The following is a 23,943-nucleotide window of genomic DNA, read 5'->3' as shown; positions in this document are numbered from 1 at the left end:
GACTAGAGAATTTTTACAGTACTCTATAATACTTAAACAGGCATATCTTTTTCCTGTCAAATCATGAATGAGCTTATCTGCAGAGGGCGCCTATAAAACGTGTTTTCACATCATAACGCTGGCCTTCATTAGCCTGAGAGAAATTCAGCACACTTGATGAGCTTGTTTACTACAGAGTCCAAATAACAGCTCATATCAGGTGAAAGGAGTCAAAACTCTGCGAAGTGTGGAAGACTCATGCGCCAGCAGCAGAGGGCACTTTAGGAGCGCGCGTGGATTCAGTAATGTGACACCGCCAGTGCTGAAAATGAGTCAGCGCCTTTCGGGCCCCGCTGTCCGCGATGTGGGTGTGGGTGTGTGTGAGAGAGATTCCTCCAGAGCCCAGCCTGCTTCCACAGTTCCAGGAAAAAAAAACTTTTCACATCTGCCCACTTCTGCCAGTGCTTCTCTGAATAACAACATCGAGAACATAAAACAACCCCACACTAAAACTTGGAGTACAGCATTAAAGACAGTTTAAGGCTTTGTGAGTGACAGCGGGAGGATATCGCTCTTCTTCTCTCTGGGACTGAGAGCCACCGACGAGGTTGACGTCTCGTAATTTGGTAAGATGTTGTTATATTCTTCCCATTCTGTCAGAAACACCGCTCATGGTGAAGGTGGTGGTGTTTGTGTTCTGGCTGAGCCCGCTCACACACCTGGAAAAGCTTTTTTGGGGGGAGTTAGCGGAGGTTTGGTAACTGGGTGGAGTGGGTCTGTGTGTAGACGCTTTTAGGATAGCCATCTTTCTTTTTCAGTTCAGTCGACAAAACTGAAATGTTAAACACGAGACACAGCTGATGCTGAGTTTTCCTCTTTTTCCTTTTGAATGTTACATCGTTGCTTATTTTTTGCTGTCAGCGATGAGTTACAGGGCGGGCAAAGGCGGCCCTCGTAGCGGGGAAGACAGCTGTTAGCAATAACGTTAATGAGTGCGCCCTTAAAGGCAACGGAGCTCGCGATGATTTCTAATTCGCTGATGTGCTGTCGAGTCGTGTGAGACGTCGTGTCAGTTGTTAGTCAGTGTGCCAGTCTACACACACACACACACACACACACACACTTGTGCACAGTCTATTATAGTTAAATAATAAGTGGCTGACGTTCAACAGGACTATACCCGATAAATATTGTTTTGGGAGTCGGTTGGGCTTAAGCCTGAGTTTTGCTTTGCGGAAGTTGACCGTAAACATGTAAACATAAACAGGCTAAATTGAAAAATGCCCAACACAGTTGCCCAAATGTATGATGACATCTCCGTGTGTCTGGTTTCATCTGACCAGCCTTTACACAGTGTTAGTCATCTACTGTTGTGGGGGGTCAAAAGGGAGCAACCAAATGTTACATTTAATTTTAGGTTTAGTGGCAAATGTGTTATAAGAACCAGGAAACGCATAACAGGCTTTATCTAGCCTAAGCTAGATTGCAAATCCCCTCCCTGGTGTCTGGTGTTTGATCAGCTTTTGATATGACAAATAAAACCTTAAATGCAGCATAAATTCATAGATAGGATAAGTAACTGGATGTTGGTTCTACCACAAAAAAGGAACACCAAATGAAAGCAATACTCAATAATACTGAACAACAGCATTCCCATTTTCTGACATCCTCGATTAATTATTTTTCTGACATCCTCGATTAATTATTTTTGTACAATTCATTTTAATAATCTGCCGATGTTTACTGTACATGTAGAGAATAATGAAGCAGAAGTATGCAAAAAATCTGTTTATCTGATAATAAAAAAAACAGGATAAAATAACAAACAGGTTTTAAGTTAGCATTCAGGTTAAAGTTCACTGCTGTGTACAATGTAAAATGTCATGATTGGGCAGGAAAGCATGTGCGAGAATGTAAAGGACAAAGTCTGTTGCAGGCGTATTGGATTAGAAAGAGTCAGCAGCATTAAAAAAAAATGCATGACTTCTTGCCCAGGCAGAAATAATGAAGCTCAACAAAAAGGAGTGATTAAAAGCTTTGCCAAACCGGTTCTCAGTGTTCTTGTGTGGTGCTTCTGTAACTGTGTCCATCCGCATGACAGGCTTCACGTAACAAAAGCATTTCTGAGTCACAGGGCTTTGCTCTGAGTGACGTGTTTGTGCCATGCCAGATGAATGTAAACAGACTAGTTATGTTAGTGTGTTCAGACGACATGCGTTACAGTAATAACCACAACCACATGATGACCTGAGGTTGAAGGGAGGATGAAATACATTGAATATGAGTGTATTTTTCGTAAATATTAGAGCTACACCCTCCTGTTCAAACACACATATGAACCTGCTGCCTTCTCATGTCTCAGTGACTATGAAGCAATCTGCTTTGTCCTCATTCCACAAGGATCAGCTGAAGCACTTTTTCCATTGATTGTTTTCTGTCCTGTTGCTTGGTGCTTAGTATGTGAGGTAATGGCAACAAGAGGTGGAGCCAGCTCTTGAATTCCTTTACTGCGTATATTTCCCTAAAAGTCCCACTGAAAATGCAGCACTTTCAGAATAACTGAGCAAACTGTATTGTGCTTAGAAACACATCAGCCTTTTAAGATAGCAGTTTGGTGTCTTTTGTAAAATCAGCAGAAGTAAATTGCCCTTTTAATTCTTTATGTTTCACACTGAAAAAGTAGGTACACTTAGGTCTCAAGAACCCAGTGTACTGACCATCTCAGTTCTTTCAGCAGCATGGAATACTTGGGCCTCATGTTGTTGCATGATGTTAGCGTGCATGTGGTTATTATTAGAAATTTCCCTTTGGGGCCCGTGTGGTGGTTCCTGGGTATGTGGTGGGTTTTGTGAACCAGTGTTGAGCAAATCCTTCTACTCCGTGAACCCGATACAGACCCAAGTGTGTACAGTAAGGTGTATGGTAATTACTCTGGCAGGAGCCCAAGCCCAGCTATTACCCAGACCTTAATGTGTACGCACACCAACAGTGGCTCCATGCAGAGCCCTAAAGCTAAATGGAGCTCTGTTGTTGTCGCCAAAGGCACAACTGTGCATTTTCAGGCGGGCAGGCGGGAGGGCGGCGTGGACACCTAAGTTTGCTAATGTCATAACGCAAAAAAAAGTGAAAAAGTGATCCTGACAGTGATCCTGAACACACTGCCAGTGCAGTGGAACCATACCTGGACAGAAAAATGCACAGTGGGACATTGTCAGAGTGTGGACCTCAACAGTAATGAAGTAATGTGAAATTACAAGAAGGCTGCCTTAGAGAATTCAGGTTGTGATGAAGAATAAAGGTGGTCATAAGTCAGGTAAAAACCGTATCGGCCTTATATACCATGTATGTTTGCCCATGTTTCAATAAATTGCTGTACCTATTTCCCTTTTTCCTGACTTTTTCAATGTGCATTATAAATCTTTTACTGACGATGACAGTGTACAGCAAAACCTTAAAGAGCACATGTTGGTGATGCTTCCGACTGTCTTACCTCTGCTCCCTGTAGTCCCTACATGTTGTGAACTGTATTTCCTCCCCTCCCTTCCGCACAGGCATCATGTCACACTACCCTCCAGGGTACGACGAATCTCATGGCCCACTGTATGGACCTCAGGGTGGGAACTACCCACCACCCCCTCCATATGGATTCCCATCATATGGTGGTTCACAGCCAGGCTATCCCTCTGCTCCATACCCTTCTGGTCCAAATGCCCCTCTGTACCCAGGCCAGCCAGCTGGCTACCCTCCAGGCCCTTATCCAGGGCAGCCACAGCCTGCTGGACATCCAGGATCTCGCTACCCGAATCCTCCTCCCATGCCTCCTGTCGTTCCACCTACAATACCATCAGATGTCCTGAGCTCTGGTAAGACTCTGGCTTGTAACGTGTATCCTCTAATGACATTATCTTTTTAATAAAAGGAGAAAGCATCCTGCTACTGTGTGCTCACACAACACCTAACAATGATATCATTCCAGTATTGAACTAGAGCCATTAGTCAGCTAGTGCATGATGTAGGTTAAGGAATATTACAACAAAATCCACCTATAGGAGTTCTTAGTCTCATAGAGTTATACATCTTTGTTTCATTTTTACACTTGTGAGTGGACTATCAAGTGAATTTTAATAAATAAAACAAAATATGCATATTTTAATTGTAATAAAGTTTACCTAATGAATAATGCTTCTTGTTGCTCTTTGTAGTCAGTGATCGCTTTTCTATCTACTGATGATACAGGTGATGAGTTTGCAGCAAGTGGCAGCGATTGGGACAGTCTGAGCATTCGGCATACCTTCATCAGAAAGGTAAAGCACCACAATCTGCATGAAATTACCTATTTTACTGTCCTGTGCAATAATTTATCCAGAGGAGTGCTTAATAACACTTTTAAGTTACTTTCAGAATCATTTAAGACTCATTACAACACCCGCACCCAAAAGAAAAGGGCAGATTGACAGCACCAATTATGACATGTCATTGCAGGCTAAACAAAGTGAAAAGTGCTCATTAGGAAAGATCTTGCGTAGGCCAAGATGGTACGCTTTCCTTACCTAGAGCTATCTTATCAGCTAAAAGTTGTATTGTCAGGAAAATTACATGTATATTTGAAAAAAATCCACATCATTTCCTGGTTAACAGTCAAATTTTGGCAGAATGTATTCAATTCAATTCAATTCATTTTTATTTATATGCCAAATTACAACAACAGGTGCCTCAAGGCGCTACAAAGAATGTATTTCTTTATGCAAAATGGCAAATTTTCTTTGAGATGTGTTCAGCAACACTGGCCAGAGTGATTTTAGCCTTGCAGCTGTTGTTCATGTGTTTTGAATGGTTGGATGAGCTTTGACTCGTGATGAGGTTTTCTAATGGACTAGTACATGGGACTATATAAGTGAATATACAAGCCTTCGGGATTAATAAAGTATTCTGATTCTGATAACACATACACAGCAGCAGACCAGAAAAAGATCATTATATCCAGCTTTGTTTACTGAGACAGAAAAGTAGCCTCATCACAGATGCAGAATTTTCCAAATAAAGAACTCTAGTAGTCTCAGAGGACAAGCATCAGTCTCTAAACTACTTCTGTGGAGGGGAAACAAACCAAGCACGGGGGGGGGGTTGGCTAAGACATGCAGCATTTTATAGAGTATGATGGTGAGAGGTTCTGTTTATTGTTAGATCCAAATTTGACATTTGTGACACTGACTGAAAGGTCAATGACAGAGCATAAACTGGGGAGAGGATGAGTTATTCTAATAATAACTTTATTTGTATGGCCTTTTTAAAAACACACAGTTACACAGTGCTTCACAGTTTGTACTGTAAGCACATTAGGTAATAAGTGTAAATAATTATACATCTGTGTACTATACATACTCTATAACAGGAGACGGCCTTTTGCTATATAAGGATACACAGGAGCTATGACAGCTTTACAAGAGAATTAACCTGTGTGTGTGTGTTTTAGTCTCAGCTTCTCTGATCAGTGCTTTGGTTGCTTGCCGGTCCACAAGTGTGTGCTAGTCTACACGAGTCCCTGCCTTGAAAACTGATAGCCCTTAAACTGTTTAGAAACAGATGAAAGTGGGTGTAAATATTAGAAGGCAGAGTGCAGCCTTGCTTTGATTCTGGTATTTTAAGGATTTCACTTATGTGCCTTCTTCATCTGTAACAGTAGGGCAGTTAAACGAAGACACAGCGAAACAGAAAGCATAGGAGAACAGCCAAACTAAGTTTACTTGGCACTGAACTTGAGAGCTGTCACCGAGTGTTGTTTTGTTGGGTTTCCTGTACACAACCTTTCTGGTTCGAAGTTAAATGGATAGTGTGTGAACGTGCGACACATTTGTTTTGGTTTGCAAGCACAGGGTTGTTTTCACTAATGTTGTCTTCCAGTCTTTAGCGACTGCTGTACGAATCCTGGGTTCACTTGAGTCCGGTTGGCAGTGGGACAACAAGCCCAAACACTGGTAAATCTGTAAAGAACTGCTTGAAGAAAAAGACCAGGGAGTGTCTTAAGACTTTTAAATATCATGGCCTTTGCTGCGTGGTCACCAGATCCCGTCTCCTATGAGTTTTTGTGATGTATTTGTAACTGGATAGCTATGAATGGCTGTGTTGACTTTACTCTTGGCACTGACGGTTTTGCCACTTCAAAAGGTGGAGTGTCAAATCTCTTCCCCCAACGTGCTTTCCCGGACTGGTGTCCTGGTTTGCTACATCCTGATTCCAACATAGTCTTTTGTTTTGTATAGTTTTTATTGTTGACAAGCTCCAACCTGCTCAGTGTTGGCATGATTTATTTTAAGTGAACAACAAAAGCACATAAAATAAATAATTATATGTGACATTGTAGCTTAAAAGATTCCACCATATTTTGAGAAAATGTATAATTCATAACTACATACTGCTAGTTTTTTTTTGTTTTGTTTTGTTTTTTTGTATCATACGCAAATGAGCACAAAGATATGTCAGACACAAACTGGACCAATCCAATAGCTTCTGTATTCAGAGTATAAAATAATGTGAATATTTTTTTCTTTTTAAGGTGTATTTGATCTTGGCGTGTCAGCTCCTGGTCACCACAGCCATTGTCGCCGTATTCACGTTTGTGTGAGTATACAGATTGTGTTCTTTCTCAGGCTCTTTGCGTGTGAGCATTTCCTGGTGTTAACTGGGCCTCTCTTTGTTACAGCCAACCTGTCAAATCTTTTGTAAGGAAGAACTCAGCTGTGTACTGGGCATCATAGTAAGTCTCCCTCTGTGGTAACATCATTCGAAGTGATGTGCTGACTCATGGATAAGAACTGTACCTTTGTGATTCATTTCTACATTTTAGCGCGGTGTATTTCATCACCCACATCGTGCTGGTCTGCTGCAAGGGCCCCCGGTGAGTGTGATTGCCTGCTTTTATTATGTTTTAAGAGGAAATACTTGTACTTGAACAGTTTTAAACCAACGTTGTACTGAAAGCCAACTTATTTTGCAGGAGGAAGTTCCCATGGAACATGATTCTGCTCGGCCTCTTTGTAAGTATGACCTGTGGTTGTGGTCATTACCAGCAGTTTCCTGGACTTGGATCAAGTCATACTGAAACCCTTTTTGTCTTTGTCAGCGAGACATTCCATCCAATGACAGCCTTATCACAGTACTTGAAATGTAATTTTGATATCAGAGCCAAGCAGTGAGTCACCACATTTGTTTGCATTTTACCTGTTGATACGTTTGAGTGTTCAGTTTATCAGCTCAAACAGCAACATGACTGAGCTGTTTTATGGTCTGCATTTTGTCACATAATAAAAGGTTTTGTGGGTTTTTTTTATTCTGTATTCTTATTTCCTGAATTGTCACGTGGACTTGTAGGAGTCCTACATGACACTGGGACTTTTATCACAGTATTGTGTTGACACTGAGTTAGACCGCATGTCAAGATTATGCTGTTTGTGGTTGGACAAGAAGTGTTTCATTGTAGTTATATCTGATCTTTATTTTTTTGTGAAACAGACTCTGTCTTTGTCGTATATGACTGGAACCATATCCAGGTAATAAAATAAAATAAAATATATACACACACACACACACACACACACACAGTCCCTTTCATGTGATAAAAAGATTCTGATGGTTTCCTCACTGCTAACTGTGTGTTGCGCTTTGGTTTTAGTTACTATGACACAAAAGCAGTGTTTCTTGCGCTGGGAATCACAGCTGTCGTCTGCATCGCCGTCACAGTGTTCTGCTTCCAGACGAAGGTAGGGGCGTGCACGTTTCTGCTTATCAGCTTTAAATCTCCACAGTGTGTTTGTTCAAGGCCACGCGTTGAGATGCCTGCTGTCAATTTCTCTTTGTAGGTCGACTTCACCAAGTGCCAGGGCCTTTTCTGTGTCCTCGGTATCGTCGTGTTCGTGACTGGCATCATTACAGCCATCGTGCTGTCCTTCAAATACGTGAGTTACTGCTGTTGTGAAGACTGTGACTGTTTCCTGACACCTTCTTGGGTTTTCTTGTTATCTTAATGACTTTTTGTTGTTGCAGATATTTTGGCTTCACATGCTTTATGCGGCTATAGGAGCCATAGTTTTCACTCTGGTAAGTATTTCACTTTAAAGTTACAAAGAAGTGGAAAAGTCACCTTAAATCTTACAGCAGCCCTCATTGTATTTGTTGATATAGTGCTCAGTTTTTTTGTAACTGTTTGTGTCTTGCAGTTCCTGGCATATCACACTCAGCTACTGATTGGAAACAGAAAGCACTCCATTAGTCCAGAGGAGTACGTGTTCGCTGCACTCTCCATCTACGTCGATATAATCCAGATCTTCCTTTTCCTGTTGCAAATTATTGGTGCTTCCACCAAATAAAAATCCAGCGGCACAGTGTAGTGAAATCATTCCATGCTTTTGAAAAGCTTTACTTTTCCAATAGACATTAAAAGATTTTTAAGACCATGGTGCTCTTCAGGGAAAATGTCTAAGGGCTGAATATGAGATTTTACATTGTAGATTAAACCTAAACTGCTGCTCAAATGTTTGGGGTCACGCTGATATACCCTTTTCTTGAAAGGAAGAACTTTCATCTAATAACAAATTAACTTGATCAGAAATTATCTGATCAATTTAATGACAGTTAATTGTAAATGTCCAAATTATGTGAGATTATGTAAATTTATGGTTTGGGATTTTCATAAGAAAACTGGAGTCAATTTCAGCATTATCCCTCCTGTATTGCTGAGGTGTATTGTGTTACCTAATGCAGGTTTATCACGGGACCAGGCTTATTGATCCCTAGACAAAAAAACTTTCCAAACACAGCTGAAAGCTGATAAAGGAGCGTTCTAGTATAGTTAGAGTATAATCTAGTATAATCACACGAAATGCTTCAATCAGCTAAGTAAATGATTAGCTTCTTTAATCTGTTCTCAGCTCTTGTTACATGGTCAGTCTTTTTACATGAAAAACTTGCATTTAAGTAACATGGTGTGCCATGAAAGTGGGCTTCTGTGTTTATGATGTAATTTCCCACCATATATATTGTATTGGAGTTCCATCTACTGTGTTATCCATGTGGAGGTGTTAAAGCATGCTAGTCTGCAGTAAGCTAATGTTTAAATGTTCAGTTAACTGGATGACTTTACAATAATAACATTTATTTTCTTGTTCTGTGATCCAGCCATGACCAGCTGATCAGAGCTGTGGTAAAAATTAATGATTTGTTTTTGTTATTCGTTGGATTTTTTTTTTTTTTTTTTTCATCCCCTGAACAGAAAAGTCAAGGCGTGGACTGAACCATTGTTTCAGAGAGCTGTACTAAGGAGACCTTTAAAAAAAGTTATGACTAATTTAGGGCTGTTAATGTTAACGCGGCTTTATCCGTCATCATGATTAACGCAATTTTAAATTTTCAACACAATTAAACCATCTGGAGCGCAGAATGGACAAACTTTGTGCAAACTGCCCAAATTGCCTTGATGCATGCAGGGATTTTGAGTCATTTTCGCTCCAAATGGGTTAATTGCATTGAAAATTTTGATCGTGTTCATCATGACGACAGATTAATCCACGTTAATGTTGACAGCCCTAGAATAATTCCATTTATCTTTGTTTGTATAATATCTCTGATCATGCCTTGTTAAGTGTTTTTGTTTTTTTCCGGGGTTTTTTATTTTTTTGCAAAGTAAGGATATTTTAAAGTGATGCCCCCCAAAAATCTGAGCATTAGTTTACATCACCCAAAAATGCACTTTGTATGAAATCTATATTTGTTTTTATATACTTTAACAGCTTATCTGTGGTTATGACGAATACTATTACCTAACTATCTACAGACACTTGAATCCCATGTGCAACATTTATTCCATATTACTGGACTTAATGCAGAAAGTGTCTGATCTCTCTTCTGTGTATGAACATGTACAGCTACAAATGAATTATCCCATGTGTCTAAATGCTACAAGAACAAGGCAAATCCTAAAGTGTAACTTTCTGAGATTATGAAGTACAGTAGGGGTGGGCATTGCCACAACATTTGATCTCAGTTACTCAAGTATGAGCAGAGTCAGTTTTTTGGGACATGTCCACCCCTGAAGCACAGCTCGGCGCCACTAATGGCAGCCACGGCTCTGCTATATTACTTTATTCAGATAAAGTAATATAGGTCACTTTATTTGAATTGTACTCCTTTATATCACTTCAGTGCCTTCACCGTGTCAATGTCTGTTATTTTAATTTTTTTTTTAACTTTACAGAATACAGGGTTATAATATGTTTTATAGAGTTATTATATGTGTGCCTGTAAATATAGTTGTGTTAGTCAGATGTGGGTCAGACAGCGAGGGCCGGCAGGGCGGGATTTTTCCACACAGGACAGCATTATCGGTGCCATGTTGTTAAAGTACTGGAACATTTCTGAACTCCAGTCTTTCATTGTCCAAATGTTTCTCCTGAGATGATCAGCTAAAACCATTAATGACAAATTTAGAGCACAGCTTAAAGTTTATAAAAGCCTCGAGTCAAATCAACAGAGGCAGACATGTTTACTGTACACCACGGATGGTTAGTGTGGAAGAGGGGGTTGTAAATATATCAGTGCTACAGAAAATCTATTTGCTTATCATTATAAATAAAGTTTTCTTTGAGTCTTAATGTGATTGTACCAGTGATGATTTTATTCAAATATACATTTACCTCTGACATGGGTGAACTTTACATCAGTGTTCTGATCAGTCTTTAATCCAAGAGTCTCTGTGTGGGATACTGTGCATACGATGCAAATCACAGCGGCAACATAAATTACTGGTCGAGTTTAACATCCACTGCATGATGGCGGTAGCGACTCCCTTCGTATTCGCCTTCATTTGATCTTTTCATCCTCTGTCTGATCTTTAACTGTTTCAGTCTGTTTTTGTCCACTTGTCTCTTAGCCAGGAAGAAGCTGATTATTCCTGTAGGGAGACCGATAATCCTGCACAGAGAGGAAAGAGACAAAATATTTATACAGTACTGATGGCTCTGTCACACTAGAGAATAACAGGACAGCAAGTTCTACGCAGCTCGGGAAAACTGGTGGTTCCCCAGTGACTGCGCTGAACGTGAACGACAAATCTGCACCTAATATATCTTGCTCTTTTAAAAAAAAAATGTATTAGTAGCCTGTGTGGATGATATTCATCCAAGTTGTATTTTGGATAGTGAATCTCTCTTTTGGAAAATTGTGCAAAGTTTTCTCTTTTAGCCACAGTAGCGTTATATGGAAGAACAATTGTTTCACTGTTATTGTTTGCCAAGTGTGTTTCTGGGACTTGAGGAGGACACATCAGTAACATTAACATGCAGGCAACACAGGAAGGTGACCAAAACATAACATTAAAATTACCTTGGAAAGAAAAGCATCTGGACTTTAAGTTTCTTGAAGACGTTTCACCTCTCATCCGCGAAGCTTCTTCAGTTCGAAGAGTAATTGGTGGAGATTCACAGATTTTAAGCCCTATGGGAGTGTCCCTAAGAGGGACATGGACCCCGTCATGGATCCTCAGTCTAATCACATGAGCCTGGGTGTGGGTCACAATGAGCCAAGGTTTTCGCATGAACCCATTGCGAAACCTAGCCCTTCCCTATCACATGATTTACTGAGGTCAAATGGCCCAAGATGTGAGTGGGAGTTAGGGCGTCTGGGAAGGGATCTCAAAACTGGATTATAGATGCAGACAGTTGGTGTCGTAAGCCACCACCTCTATTCAAAGATGGTTGTTCACAGTGGACATAGATGGCTCCTAACACTCCTCTTTCAAACCATCTGTCTTCTTTGTCCAAAATGTGAACATTGGCATCCTTGTTTTCACAGGATGAGAGGTGAAACGTCTTCAAAATATGAAGAAGAAGAAGAAGTCCAGACGCTTTTCTTTCCAAGCTCTTTAGACTACGATGACCTGGATGACTGAAAGCCTTCACAGACATTACAGTTACCTAATAGATATGAACTTAAAGACACAGGAAGTTTTTAGTAAGTGCTCTAATAATATTTGCTCTAATTGCCAGCCACCTCTTTTCAAGGGACCAAATATAATTGGCCAGTGGACTCAAAATTGGTTTCATGGACAACATGAGCTAAGCCTTAACTTAATTTAAACCCCAGGTGCCTTCCCAGTGTTGACAAATGTCCAGCTGGTATAACCACATTTCCTCAGGGACTTAAAGGCCAGATTAGGTATTGCATAGAAAAGCAAGATCAGTTTGAAAGGTGAGCAATTCAAGCAGAAATACTAACTGATATTCACTGCGAACTATTCAAGTACTTTAAAAACACTTTTCCAACCCCCATCAACACCTCACTTCACTGTCACACAGTTACTGTAAACTTTTGCAGTTAGCACTAGAGCGCGTTTTCTTTGAGAAAACAGAACAAAACCGAGAGGTTTTCGAAGAAAAGTGAAAAGTTCTGCATTTGTCAAGCAGCTGACTTGAACAAGCAACCAAGCATGCACTACAATCAGAAGAACTGCAGTAAAGGCCAATCACCCATGCTCTAGCTGTAGGCTTCAGGCAGTCAAACAAACAATCAAAAATAAACATTTTTATTATCATGCTAGCCCAATTATATTTGAGCCTCTGGAAACGAGGACTGCATAAAAAGCGTGTCATTTCTAATCTTTTTAATCGTTCTTTGACACACCTCTGACTTGACTTGTCAGTGCTGTAGCTTCTATATATTTCTCGCGGGTTTTGGTCAAAAGAGAGAAATTACCAGGCAAAGCCGATTTTCACCATAGGGTTCTTGGCTTTTCTCTTGGGGATGTATTCAGGACCCTCTGGTTCCTCTACCTCCTCCTGGGCTCTGCCTCTGTCGGTATTCTGGGTCTGCTCGCTCCTCTGCGTCTCCATCCTGGAGCAGGCAGCAGGGGAGACGTGCAGCCGCAGGCTCGGACACACGGCCCGGCTTTGACTGCTCTGTCTGAGCACCCACCGGCCGGAGAAAAGGTACATACCTGTTGACACAAATTACACCAGTACTTTAAAAATCTTACTTCATTTGCGACCACGTCGATATGAAGTCTTCTTAAAGTGCTAAACTAAAGCATATAAAAGGTTATTTACAAAAAATAACTATATTAAAATAAACAACTTATCGCCGCCGACCAAAATATAATTCTCTTAATTGTGACCTTTTTTTTTATAACGAATAAAGCCAATAATTAAACCTTTCAGTGTTGTCCGGACTGTATTCACTGTGGACGCCGCCATGTTTGTTGCGTAATTGCAACGGGCATGCGCAGTCGCAACAACGGGAGCTGCTGCCACCTAGTGGTACTCATTTAGATTTTGTATTATTTTAATGCCGCAGGCAACACAAAGACACATGAAGCAAATTTGTGTTTTTCAACATTTTATTTATTGTTCCAACATTTCATTCACAAAATCATAATTATAATACAAAAACACTTTAAACCATGGATGTAAACCATGCTGTATGCTTATAATATACAGTTATTCAAAGTCAACAATAAACTAAGTCAAAGAGAAGTGAATAAACAGCTGGAGAAGAGGCCAGTATATTTACATCTGTTTTTGTTTTGTTTTGTTTTTTTAACTTTTTAAATCTAAAGAATATTTAGATAAATCCTCGTATCTTTGTACAGCAGCGAAACATCTCCAATGCCACCATTATGAGCATTAAACACACTATGAACAATAACTCTTGTTTGCCACAAAGAAGCAGGGATCAATTTGAGGACAGGAGTTTAGTCTTCCAGGATGTAGTTGGGGTTTACAACCAGAACAGATTCCTCTTCTGTGCTCGCAGACTCTGAGCCCTTCAGTCCGGCCTGAGACAGCTGGATGAGGATGTGATCCTTGAGGAAGAGATTTGTGTGGGAGATCGTATAAATGAACATGTCTGCACTTAAAGAATCGCTGACTCATTATCTTTTCACATTTTAAGATGGTAGACTTACATAGTGCACCAGCCTGTGGATGACCTTCTCTATCAGCCCCTTCCTATTGATGAGCTCCTCCTCAGAGTCGATCTCTGACTCGATCTCCTTCAGATACCAGTTGACCACTGCACTTTTCTTCAGATCCTCCTCTTCCTCAGCTGCAACACAGATTAGCAAGAAAAATGTGAGAAGAAAAAGAAAAAGAACAGTGACAGAACAGACAAGGAAATGAGGTGGAAAACAGACTGGAGGGAGGAACATCTCTTACCATCCTCTGCTCTGCGCAGATGCAGGACGAGCAGGTTGGAGATGCGTTTGTACTCGGCGAAAGACAGACGAAGAGATGGTTTGGACTGGCTCCCAGGCTCGCCGTGGCCATTGACACCGTCAGCGTGTCCATTAATTCCATTAGTAAGGCCAATGACACCATCCACGTTTCCATTTACTCCATTCGGGACGTTACCTGCAAAGATGCAGAGAAGAGTTTACGTTAAATAAACAGCGGTGATGCATTGTGTCATTTCACATCTTCTCTATATTGATAGTACCTTCTTCCTGCTGCTCCTCCTCTTCCTCCATTTCATCCTCCTGTTCCAGGTTGATGTCTGGCGTCTCCACTCTGATGATAGATTTGTTCAGAAGACGGAACGCTTCCTTCACGTGTTTGGGCTGAACCTAGAAGCATGGGATGAAAAGGGCAAGAGTTAATTCACAGTTTGGCCTTTTATTTTGAAAGGATGTCTTTTTGTTCCCCTCATTTTGGTTAAAGTGATACTCAGGGTGGTTTTGCAGTATTAAATTTTATCAACCACACTCAGTATCGAGTGTTGCATGAATGAAGCTTGTATGTCTTCGCACGTACCTCATCACAACAGTGCATACGTGCCATGGCCTCTGAGAGGCGGATCATGCTCTCCAGCTGTCGCACAGTTATCCTCCAGGCAGATTTGGACACGCCCCCTGAGCCGTCACGCTGGCGGAGACGCTTGTACTGCTCGACGATGAACTCTTCTGATTCGCTGGAGATCTACGGAGGTCCAAAAGTTAATATAAAGGAAATGTGTTAAACAGTAAAAACTGGGTCGCTGGTGTCGGTGTGTGGGGACACCAGCACACCCACCTTGGGTTTGAACTGCCTGGCGAAGAGCAGGTATCTGCGGATCTCATCCAGGGAGTACAGTCTGTCCACCGACTCCTCCACACGGGAGTGCAGATCCACGATGCGTCTGGCGATAGCGTAGTCCGTCACCTATGACAGGTGCAAATCGTTAGCTGCAGTATTCAACTAAATTACCATATTAAAAAAAAAATGGACAAAATAAAAGACATGAATAGAAACAACCAGTAAGCACAGGATGCTCAGACTACGCTCATTTGCATGTACCTCATTGCACTCGTCCACCAGGATGAAGAAGAGATCAAAGCGGCTCATAATGGGAGCGGTCAGGTTGACGTTCTGCTTCAGACTCTTGCTGCGGTCGTAGCGTCCGCTGACAGGGTTAGCAGCAGCCAGGATGGATGTGCGAGCGTTCAGGGTAGCCTGAGGAGAGAAGCGGAGGAACAATCTGGTTATTCTACTGCAGAGACGAACGATCGAATATGATAGCAGTGTAACTTCCGCTTGTGCTGCATAAACGTGAGTGTTTAAAGTGTAAAGCTTTGAAAGCCAAAGCGTCACCTTGACTCCGGCTTTGGTGATGCTGATGGTCTGCTGCTCCATGGCTTCATGGATGGCCACCTGGTCTTTGAGGTCCATCTTATCAAACTCATCAATACAGCAAACACCCTGAAATCAAACCAGTTAACAAGTTTTACTTGCACTAATTACATAAAGAAACTTTTTTTGTTTTTTTTAAACATAACAATACACTGTTCAGTTTTCTTCAGAACTCATGACACTCACGTTGTCGGCGAGCATCAGAGCTCCAGCCTCGATGACAAACTCATGCGACTCCTCGTCTCGGACCACGGCCGCCGTCAGACCTGCGGCGCTGCTGGCCTTGCCGCTGGTGTACACCGCTCTGGGACTGAACTCCTCCACGTGCCTACACAGGCACACACACTCAAATCAACACTGCTGTACAACAAATGTCTACAGCAAAGAGAGCACTGAAAAGTGTTTGTGCCAGAAGATGGAACAAAGAAAAGCTTTATGCAAAGCTAATCAATGAAGGTGGAAACTGTGGAACGTACTTGAGGAACTGGCTCTTGGCAGTGCTCGGATCTCCCACAATGCACACGTTGATGTCTCCTCTGAGCGAGGTCCCTTCCATGGTCGTCTTGGGAACGCCTCCAAAGAGCATCAGCAGGATGCCGCGCTTCACCTCATCGTTACCTGCACCATCACGTTAACGTTTAACTCACAAGTCACAGCTTTGATAAAGAGCTACGAGAGCGTCCTCCATTGGAGAAAAAGGCTAGACGGGGGGTTCGATCACTGACCGTGGATGGTGGGGAAGAGGCTGGTGCACAGGTTGTGGTACAGGTTCTTGTCCTGGCTCATCTCAAAAACCTTCTCCCACTCTTTCTCTGTCATCTGGCTCTTAATACTTTCAGCTGTCTGCTCCTCCTCCCGCAGCTCTTTACCGCCAAACTGTGATAAAGACGGCACACATTTGTAATCACACAGCAAGATTTGTAGCTGTTTGCATTTTTAGACATATGGGCGAGCGCTTCTTACCCGTGGGTTGGTTGGCGCCACGTTGCAGGCCAGGAAGGCCAGCCTGTATGACAGCTCTCTGACTCCCAGAGCTTTCAGTCCTCTCAGACCATCAGACTCAAAGCCCTGAGGACCTCCTGCTACACGGGTACTGGTCTCTGCTCGCACACCTGGAAGTAACATCCATACAGTCATGAGAACCAAAACAAAACACCACAAGACATAGTTTTGACCATAAATGGTTAAAATTTTAAAAAGTACCAGGTGTGCTGAGCTGTGAGACATCCGGCACGACAATCAGGGTCCCAGTGAAATCACAGCGGTCTCCAGCCTGAGCCGTCTCCACAGCCTCTGCCCTCAGGATGATCTCAAGAGAGCGTGGGATCGAACCGCGAGGCAGCTCCGCCTGAGTCTCCTGGATACGCACCTGGATACACAAACAGGGTACACGGGGTCAAAATCAGACTCATTCATCCATGCAGACAGACATCCTTTATCACAGTTACCTTCTGAAAGTCGATGAACTTGGATTTGTGCGTGTCGAGGTGGAAGCGGGAGCGGTTGTTGCACACGGGGTTCCTGCAGATGGTCGGAGGAGAGTATTTGAACTGCTGAGAGACATCTTTGATCACTGCCTGGCAGTCCATGCACAGGAAGGTACCGCTCACCTGCACCAAAGGAAGCAGGATGGGTTTAATGACAAAAGACAAGCGTAACGCAACTGAACTTTGTGTCTTCTTCACTGATATAAACATCTCACCAGCTCAGGATGGACTGGGTGCGTTCTCACCACCTGACCGCTGATTCTCACCAGGCTGCCAATACGCATGGAGGACAACTCACGGATCCTATTTATTTATTTAACACAGGAAAAGGATCAGATTTGGCATTTCATTCCCATTAACATTTACCAGTGAGAGATGTATCATTCCTGCTTTATGCACCACAACTTAAACACCATTTTGTTCCAATTTATTCAAGCCAAGCGGACATTTCTACAACTATCTTTGCACTAAAGCAATCTAGCTGCATAAAGGGCAGCTCAGACCAGATAAATGGAGATGTACATGGTGGTTTGGTTAACAGTGTCTTACTTGTGTCTGGTGGGCAGATCCTCGATAGCGACGTAGAACTCTTTGTTGAGGGGGACGTTCCCGTGATCCCGAGCAAAGTTGCGCACTGCTCTGCAGAGGTAGGGATACACTCTGGAAACAGACAATCCTTCAGGTTACCCAACAGCTTATTTCCACAGCACTGAACTGATGGTTTGAAATGCAGCAGCGCACTCTCCCACCTCAGTATTTAGATGAGATATGATGGAAGCGCCTATGACTTGGTGGGCTTGCTCACCTGTAGTACTCCTCCTGGATGGTGGTAGCCAGTTCCTGGTTGAAACCCTCCAAGTCGGTGAAGCTCACCAGTAGGGTGTTCCTCTCAGGCCTGATCAGCTCCTCGGCCTCCCGGACATACTTCACCTCCCCATCCCCGCTCTGAAATCTGCAGGGTGACGCAGGAATCGGACGAGAGTTAAGAAAAGCAGTGAAAAGACACCAATAGCAGCCGATCAAAGTAGCACTCGATCCTTATAATTGCTGATTAAAAGAGCGATGTCAAGCCAAGCACGTTTCGGCCGACAACAATACGACCCCGTCGCTGCTGCCTCACTTACTCCTCTAAGAAAGCCTGGAATAACTTCTGGCACTTCTCGGCCAGCTCGTCCTTCACCATCGCCCCGGCAGTCTCCGCGGTGGCTGTGGCGACATCCATGCTGCAAGTCCGTCAAACTGCGACAACAAAAAGAATACAAAAACAGGTTTGCAAAACAGACACGAGCTGCTCCTCTCTGACACACAGCACGCTCAGCTCCGGACAACAGAGAGCCCGGTTTCGCGCGAAAAGCGAGACCACGTGATGTTTGGCGCGCCGCTTTCGACCAATCTGCGACGTTATGGAAATATCTCTGAGCTCGTAGCCAATTAGAAGCGGAAACGTAAATTGACGCGGGGTCCTGCTGCCCGTTTTCCCGCGGTACGCTTCCTGTGCAGCTGTAGACCCCGGGGAGAGACCGAGCTGTTATCTCAGTGTGCGCGTGTCTTTGTCGAGCACGTGCGTTATACAGATAGGCTATAAATGAAGAATGAGCTGACTGTCAGCGTCACAGTGAACTTAGCACTTGAGCCATTTCCGGCCAAAATATTTAGGCAATTTAAAAGTATGTCGTCATCATTATCATCATCATCATCTTCTTCTTCCTTCTTTCTTCCTCATTGGATCATCCAGCTTCATCTATGAATCGTCTGTTTTCCTTCTGCTTGCCTCCTCCATATTTAGCATCCTTTGCCCAGTATATCTGCTCTCCCTCCTCTGCACATGTGCAAAATATCCCAGTCTTGCCTCTCTTACTTTGTCTCCAAACCGATCAACCCGCCCTGCCTCTCTGATATACTCATTCCTGATCGTGTCCATTCTGGTCACTCCCAGTGAAAATCCCAACATCCAGCTCAAACTGTCACAGTGTAACCTGCAAACTTGATATTCCATGGAAACTCCTGCCTGACCTCATCAAAACAAGAGGGGGATCAGAGCCAATCCCTGATGTAATCGCACCCCCACCTTGAACACATCTGTCACTCTCACCCCTCTCTTGCTGTCCTGATACATGTTTTGCACCACCCTCACATATTTCTCTGCCACAACCTCATGCTGTACCACGGTATCTCTCTCACCACCCTATCAAATGCTTTCTCTAGACCCATGTAGTCACAGTGCAACTCCTTTTGACCTTCTCTGCACTTCTCCATGAACACTCTCCAAGAAAACATCACATCTGTAGTGCTATGAAACCATAGTCCTGCTCACTATCACATTTCTCCTCTTAACATAGCTTCAGCAACTCTCCCTCTGTAGTTACAACAGCTCTGCATATCACCACTGTTCTTGAAAACTGGTGCTAGTATTCTTCTTCTCCATTCCTCAGGCATCTTGCTTTCCAGAATTGTGTTAGACAATCTTGTTAATGCACCCACTGCCCTTTCTCCTAGTCATCCCCATACCTCCACAGGTATGTCCACTCACCCTTCTTCATAGCTACTTTCACTCCTTCCTTACTAATCCTCTGCACTTTCCTCTCATTTCCTCATCAGCCCCTCAAAGTACTCCTTCCACCTCATCAGGACATTTTCTTCACTCGCTAATACATTTCCATCTCTATCTTTAACCACTGTAACCTGTTGCAAATCCTTCCCAGCGCAATCTCTCTGCCAAGCCAACACGTTTTTTTTCCTCCTTTCCTAGTACAACTCACTGTAAGCCTTTTCCTTTGAGTAGAAGCTACTCCCAGCCGCTCCCTTATTTTTAATTTTGCAGTTTTACAATGGATGCTAAACACCAAAAGGGGATTTGGGTTTGAGCAAATGTACTTTGATTTAAAAACCGAAAGCATTTTACTGCTGCACATCTGCGGTGAAGCTGTTTTAACTGCTTTATACAAGCCTACATGTCATTTGTCTCTTCCACTAGTGGTTTCCATCCAAAGAAACAGGCTGCTCCAGAGGTCACCAGCTAGAAGTGAGAATTTGTTAGATGGGAATAAAAGACTGAATTAAAAAAAAAAAAATTCCCAGATCAACTTATTTGATGCAGTAACGAATGTTTTTCTGTGTTTGTGCCTCAAAGGTTTAGATGAAAAACTCATCGCACAGCCTCACACATTGTGTGCATTTATGTTTGAAATATGTGTGTGCAGTGTGCTTTATGTTGTAAGCATTTTGTGTGTTTTGCAGTAAATATTATTTTGTAAAGTACTGCTCATGTTTGTGAGGTGAAGGGAGTAAAGTTACAAGTATATCGTCAAAACTGTGCACAAGGACACAAGTAATTGGATTCAACTTGTAAATGTACCACGTGACCACTGGGGGGCAGTGAACACTCACGTTTCTGCATATTTTTATTTTACATGTCAGCTCAGCCAGTGTCAGCGCCTACTAGGTATCTATGTGTTGCAGGGGTGATGCTATCCATGGTATGGTGCAGGTCTATATTGCATCATTTCTAAAAGGAAAGTAGTACTACAGTCACTACAGACAGTAAAATAATACAATTTTTCCAAAATTGTTTTTCTTATTTATAGTTTTGCGCGGGGACTAGAAAGATGCAACTTCAGCTGAATGGTTAATTTTGCACTATGTGTCTGTGTATACTTCTTCCACTCTATTGTTGTAGTTCTGTTAAAACAGTGCAGCTATGGGACAGCAGGCATTGGTGGAAGGTTGGAGTACAAGTTTGTAAGTAAAGGTGCTGTTAATAAAGTTACAACAGTAAAACGAGAAACCACCGACGGATCATGTCCATGTTGTAGAGAGCATTACAGTCCCTGCTTCTTTGTTTTATCACGGTGGCTCCTCGAGACTGGAAAGAACAGCTATTGTGACCTTGTCAGTTACAGCAGAATTAAAAAAGTAGAAAAAAGTCGACCAAATGAACCCAACACCAAACAGGCACACCTGAGGAGTCCCCACAGACAGTCATCTTGACCCGTGACGTTTTCTCATATTCATTTCTTTAGACAGTGGGGACAACCAGAGGGTTTTCTGAAAGAAAAACTCACTGAAATGTAGCTTTTTAATATATGTATATATATATATATATATATATATATATATATATATATATATATATATATATATATATATATATATATATATATATACATGTATATGTATATTTGTGGTTACATAACACACATTTATATTGGGCATGTTTTGGAATGACTCTGAGAGACCGGCAGAGGAAGTTATTTGTTAACAGAACAATTCACAGGGGGAACAGTAGAGCAAGACCGCCTGCAATTCTCAGAACCGAGTGGACATGATTATGTTCTGCAACAGTTAGCTGATAATAAGTGACAAGCAGATGTGGCAAAAATACAGACATTCTGTACTTAAGTAGAAGTGCAGATTCAAAAATACTCCAGTAAAAGTTGAAGTCCTGGTTTGAATTCTTTACTGAAGTAAAAGTGAAAAAGTACAGACTCTTAAATGTACTCACAGTAAGAAAGTGAAAAGTAGCTCCTTGAAGATCATCTCTACCACCTATTTTGTGCAACACTAACTGAACCTTGTGCTATATTATTGTAACTATAAAATAATATGCTGCTCTTTGTGGATGTACACAACTTAATTCAACCAGATGTCAGCAGATGTTTTATGAGTTGTCTTGGCTGATTTCCATCCTCGACACTGACAGTACAGTGTGTATTCTGTCTTTTTTCTAGAAGGTATAAAATTGGTATGAAGGTGAAATTCGGTGAATGAATCTCAGCATCATCAGCTTAACTTCAGATTCATCTCTGCTACACTTTATGTAACCTAACTCTGACCATGAAACCACAGCCACTGTGCACCAGTCACACACTGTTCTTTACTTTAAACCCCTCACAGCAAACTAACCTGTTTATTCTGCAGAGGATTTTCATGCAACCTTTAAATAACACAGCGAGTGTACCTCCGTTTGTTTAGCTGCAGGTTTCACAATATGAAAAAACGTAATGTCATGTGTACAGACCAGATATCTGATTTAAAAATGTGAGAACTTACATGTAAGCTTTAAATTTCCGGTTTATCAAACACCACTGATCAGTCCTTATCTTTAACCCCTCTTCTTCCTCTCGTGTCCTCTTTCTTATCTTTCTCCATCTCTGAGTGAAGTTAGCTCTCTGTGTTTTCTCTCCCTGTGAAATACAGCAGCTGGACCTTTAGCTAGCAACACAGTGTGAGACAAACTGCGCACAAACAGTTTGTGTGTTTGTTAAGCTGATAGAAACATCACTCCCTTCACGCTCGCTCGTCTTTAGGGCTCGCTAGATGCTGAAGTACTGCAAAACCACTGGCCCACTGTAATCCCTGACTACGGCACATGGTTTTGCCTCCTTCATCTCCTTTTATGCTACATCCCCTGCTGATTAATACAAGAACAGGACTGCCTTTCATGTGGTATTGGTTTGATGTTTGATGGCACGCAGTCACATGAAAAAATAACTTCCCCCAAATGCCTTAAACCAGGAGTATTGAACTTCAGGCCTTGAGGGCTGGTGTCCTGCAGGTTTTAGATATTACCCTGGGTCAACACACCTTAATCAAATGATTAGTTCATTACCAGGCCTCTGGAGAACCTCAGGACATGTTGAGGAGGTCATTTAGCCATTTAAATCAGCTGTGTTGGATAAAGGACGCATCTAAAACCCCCAGGACATCAGCCCGCGAGGCCTGGAGTTCGACACCCCTGTCTTAAACCACACATGTCAAACTCCTGTCCTCGAGGGCCTGTAAAACAACAGAAACTACAGATCTACATCATAGTACACATAAAAATACCCATAAGACAAACTATAAAACATTATTATGTATTTCTTAAGGTGTCTTTCAATATAGGGCTGGATCACCCAGGGGACACAAACTCCATCCTGAGGCAAACTCAGTCCAGCGTCAGGGTAAACATTCATTTCTGCTCTATTATTCCATTAATTTCTATTTCAGTTCCCACATTATTCTCACGTCTCCACCTGCTGAAGTCAATACAAACATCAGCCAGCGGGCTATTGGTTTCACCTGTCACATTGTATTAATCCACCAGGAAAAAAGCAGGAAGTCATTGTGAGCCATTTGGATGCAACCCAGCCTCCTTCTCTCTTTATTTCTCCTTTTGTCTTGACCTCTGCTTTTCCCACGATTGTTCAGCCGCAGGAAACCCAGTCGTGTTTGAATATGAGGGAACCTGACCATCTGTAGACGATCACACCCCCACTCACCCACCCACCCACCCACACACACACACACACACACACACACACACACACACACACACACACACACACACATCAAATTCACACGTACTCAGGCATATCCACCACAACAAAAGTGCTCTGATGTTTGATGTAAAACAGTTTTCACATGATGTTTGACTTTGTATTTGAAAATTAAATGACAAAACTACTAATACTAATATTATTACTTTACATCATTGGGTTTATGACATCATTAATACTAATGATTTCTTATAATCAGACCCACACACAGGCAGCACTGCCTGTAGTACACATCTTTGTGGTACACTAAAACTTGCTGGTGCATGGAGATGAAAAACATGCAGTGTGTGTAGATCTTTTGGTAACTGGTGAGAAATAGTACAATGGGGGCAAAATACAACCAGGATATGAAAGAGGAGCGGGAAAAGATAGTTTAGAAAAGACTTGTTTCCTGGTTTATTTGTACTCAGCTGCTGACACATTTTCATTGTTTCGCTCGTGTCCTTCTGTGCACTAGATGAAAAATTACGGTATCTCACATTCATACAGTTACAGCTGTTCTTATGTGCTTTG

The 23,943-nt window shown here is 42.2% G+C and overlaps 3 protein-coding genes across 3 annotated transcripts; 1 reads left to right on the top strand and 2 right to left on the bottom strand.

The window, feature by feature from the left end:
* The first annotated feature begins 323 nt into the window (after positions 1 to 323).
* LOC120741825 (protein lifeguard 3-like) lies at positions 324 to 10,622 on the top strand. The gene is made up of 12 exons (XM_040044895.1): positions 324 to 605; positions 3,531 to 3,842; positions 4,216 to 4,283; positions 6,533 to 6,597; positions 6,680 to 6,733; positions 6,824 to 6,874; positions 6,974 to 7,013; positions 7,489 to 7,526; positions 7,649 to 7,736; positions 7,836 to 7,931; positions 8,020 to 8,073; positions 8,193 to 10,622. Exons 2-12 carry the CDS (start codon positions 3,536 to 3,538, stop codon positions 8,340 to 8,342), a joined length of 1,011 nt encoding a protein of 336 aa, XP_039900829.1. The 5' UTR covers positions 324 to 605; positions 3,531 to 3,535; the 3' UTR covers positions 8,343 to 10,622.
* Positions 9,212 to 13,264, bottom strand: si:ch73-71c20.5 (DUF4748 domain-containing protein). The gene is made up of 3 exons (XM_040044896.1): positions 13,175 to 13,264; positions 12,721 to 12,961; positions 9,212 to 10,941 (listed from the first exon to the last, which is right to left on the bottom strand). The coding sequence occupies exons 1-3, from the start codon at positions 13,215 to 13,217 to the stop codon at positions 10,770 to 10,772; spliced, it is 456 nt and encodes a 151-aa protein (XP_039900830.1). The 5' UTR covers positions 13,218 to 13,264; the 3' UTR covers positions 9,212 to 10,769.
* A 299-nt stretch (positions 13,265 to 13,563) lies between these two features.
* mcm6 (minichromosome maintenance complex component 6) lies at positions 13,564 to 18,497 on the bottom strand. Its single transcript, XM_040044928.1, has 18 exons — positions 18,238 to 18,497; positions 17,919 to 18,065; positions 17,663 to 17,773; positions 17,329 to 17,416; positions 17,075 to 17,236; positions 16,830 to 16,995; positions 16,590 to 16,738; positions 16,352 to 16,502; positions 16,103 to 16,244; positions 15,813 to 15,954; positions 15,588 to 15,695; positions 15,294 to 15,449; positions 15,030 to 15,158; positions 14,772 to 14,936; positions 14,458 to 14,584; positions 14,178 to 14,372; positions 13,928 to 14,067; positions 13,564 to 13,825 (listed from the first exon to the last, which is right to left on the bottom strand). The coding sequence occupies exons 1-18, from the start codon at positions 18,333 to 18,335 to the stop codon at positions 13,715 to 13,717; spliced, it is 2,487 nt and encodes an 828-aa protein (XP_039900862.1). The 5' UTR covers positions 18,336 to 18,497; the 3' UTR covers positions 13,564 to 13,714.
* Positions 18,498 to 23,943: the final 5,446 nt, after the last annotated feature.

The sequence above is a fragment of the Simochromis diagramma genome, unplaced genomic scaffold (genome assembly GCF_900408965.1).
Source record: "Simochromis diagramma unplaced genomic scaffold, fSimDia1.1 OVJJ01000663.1, whole genome shotgun sequence".
NCBI lineage: Eukaryota > Metazoa > Chordata > Actinopteri > Cichliformes > Cichlidae > Simochromis > Simochromis diagramma.
This window is presented reverse-complemented; position numbering and strand designations above follow the sequence as displayed.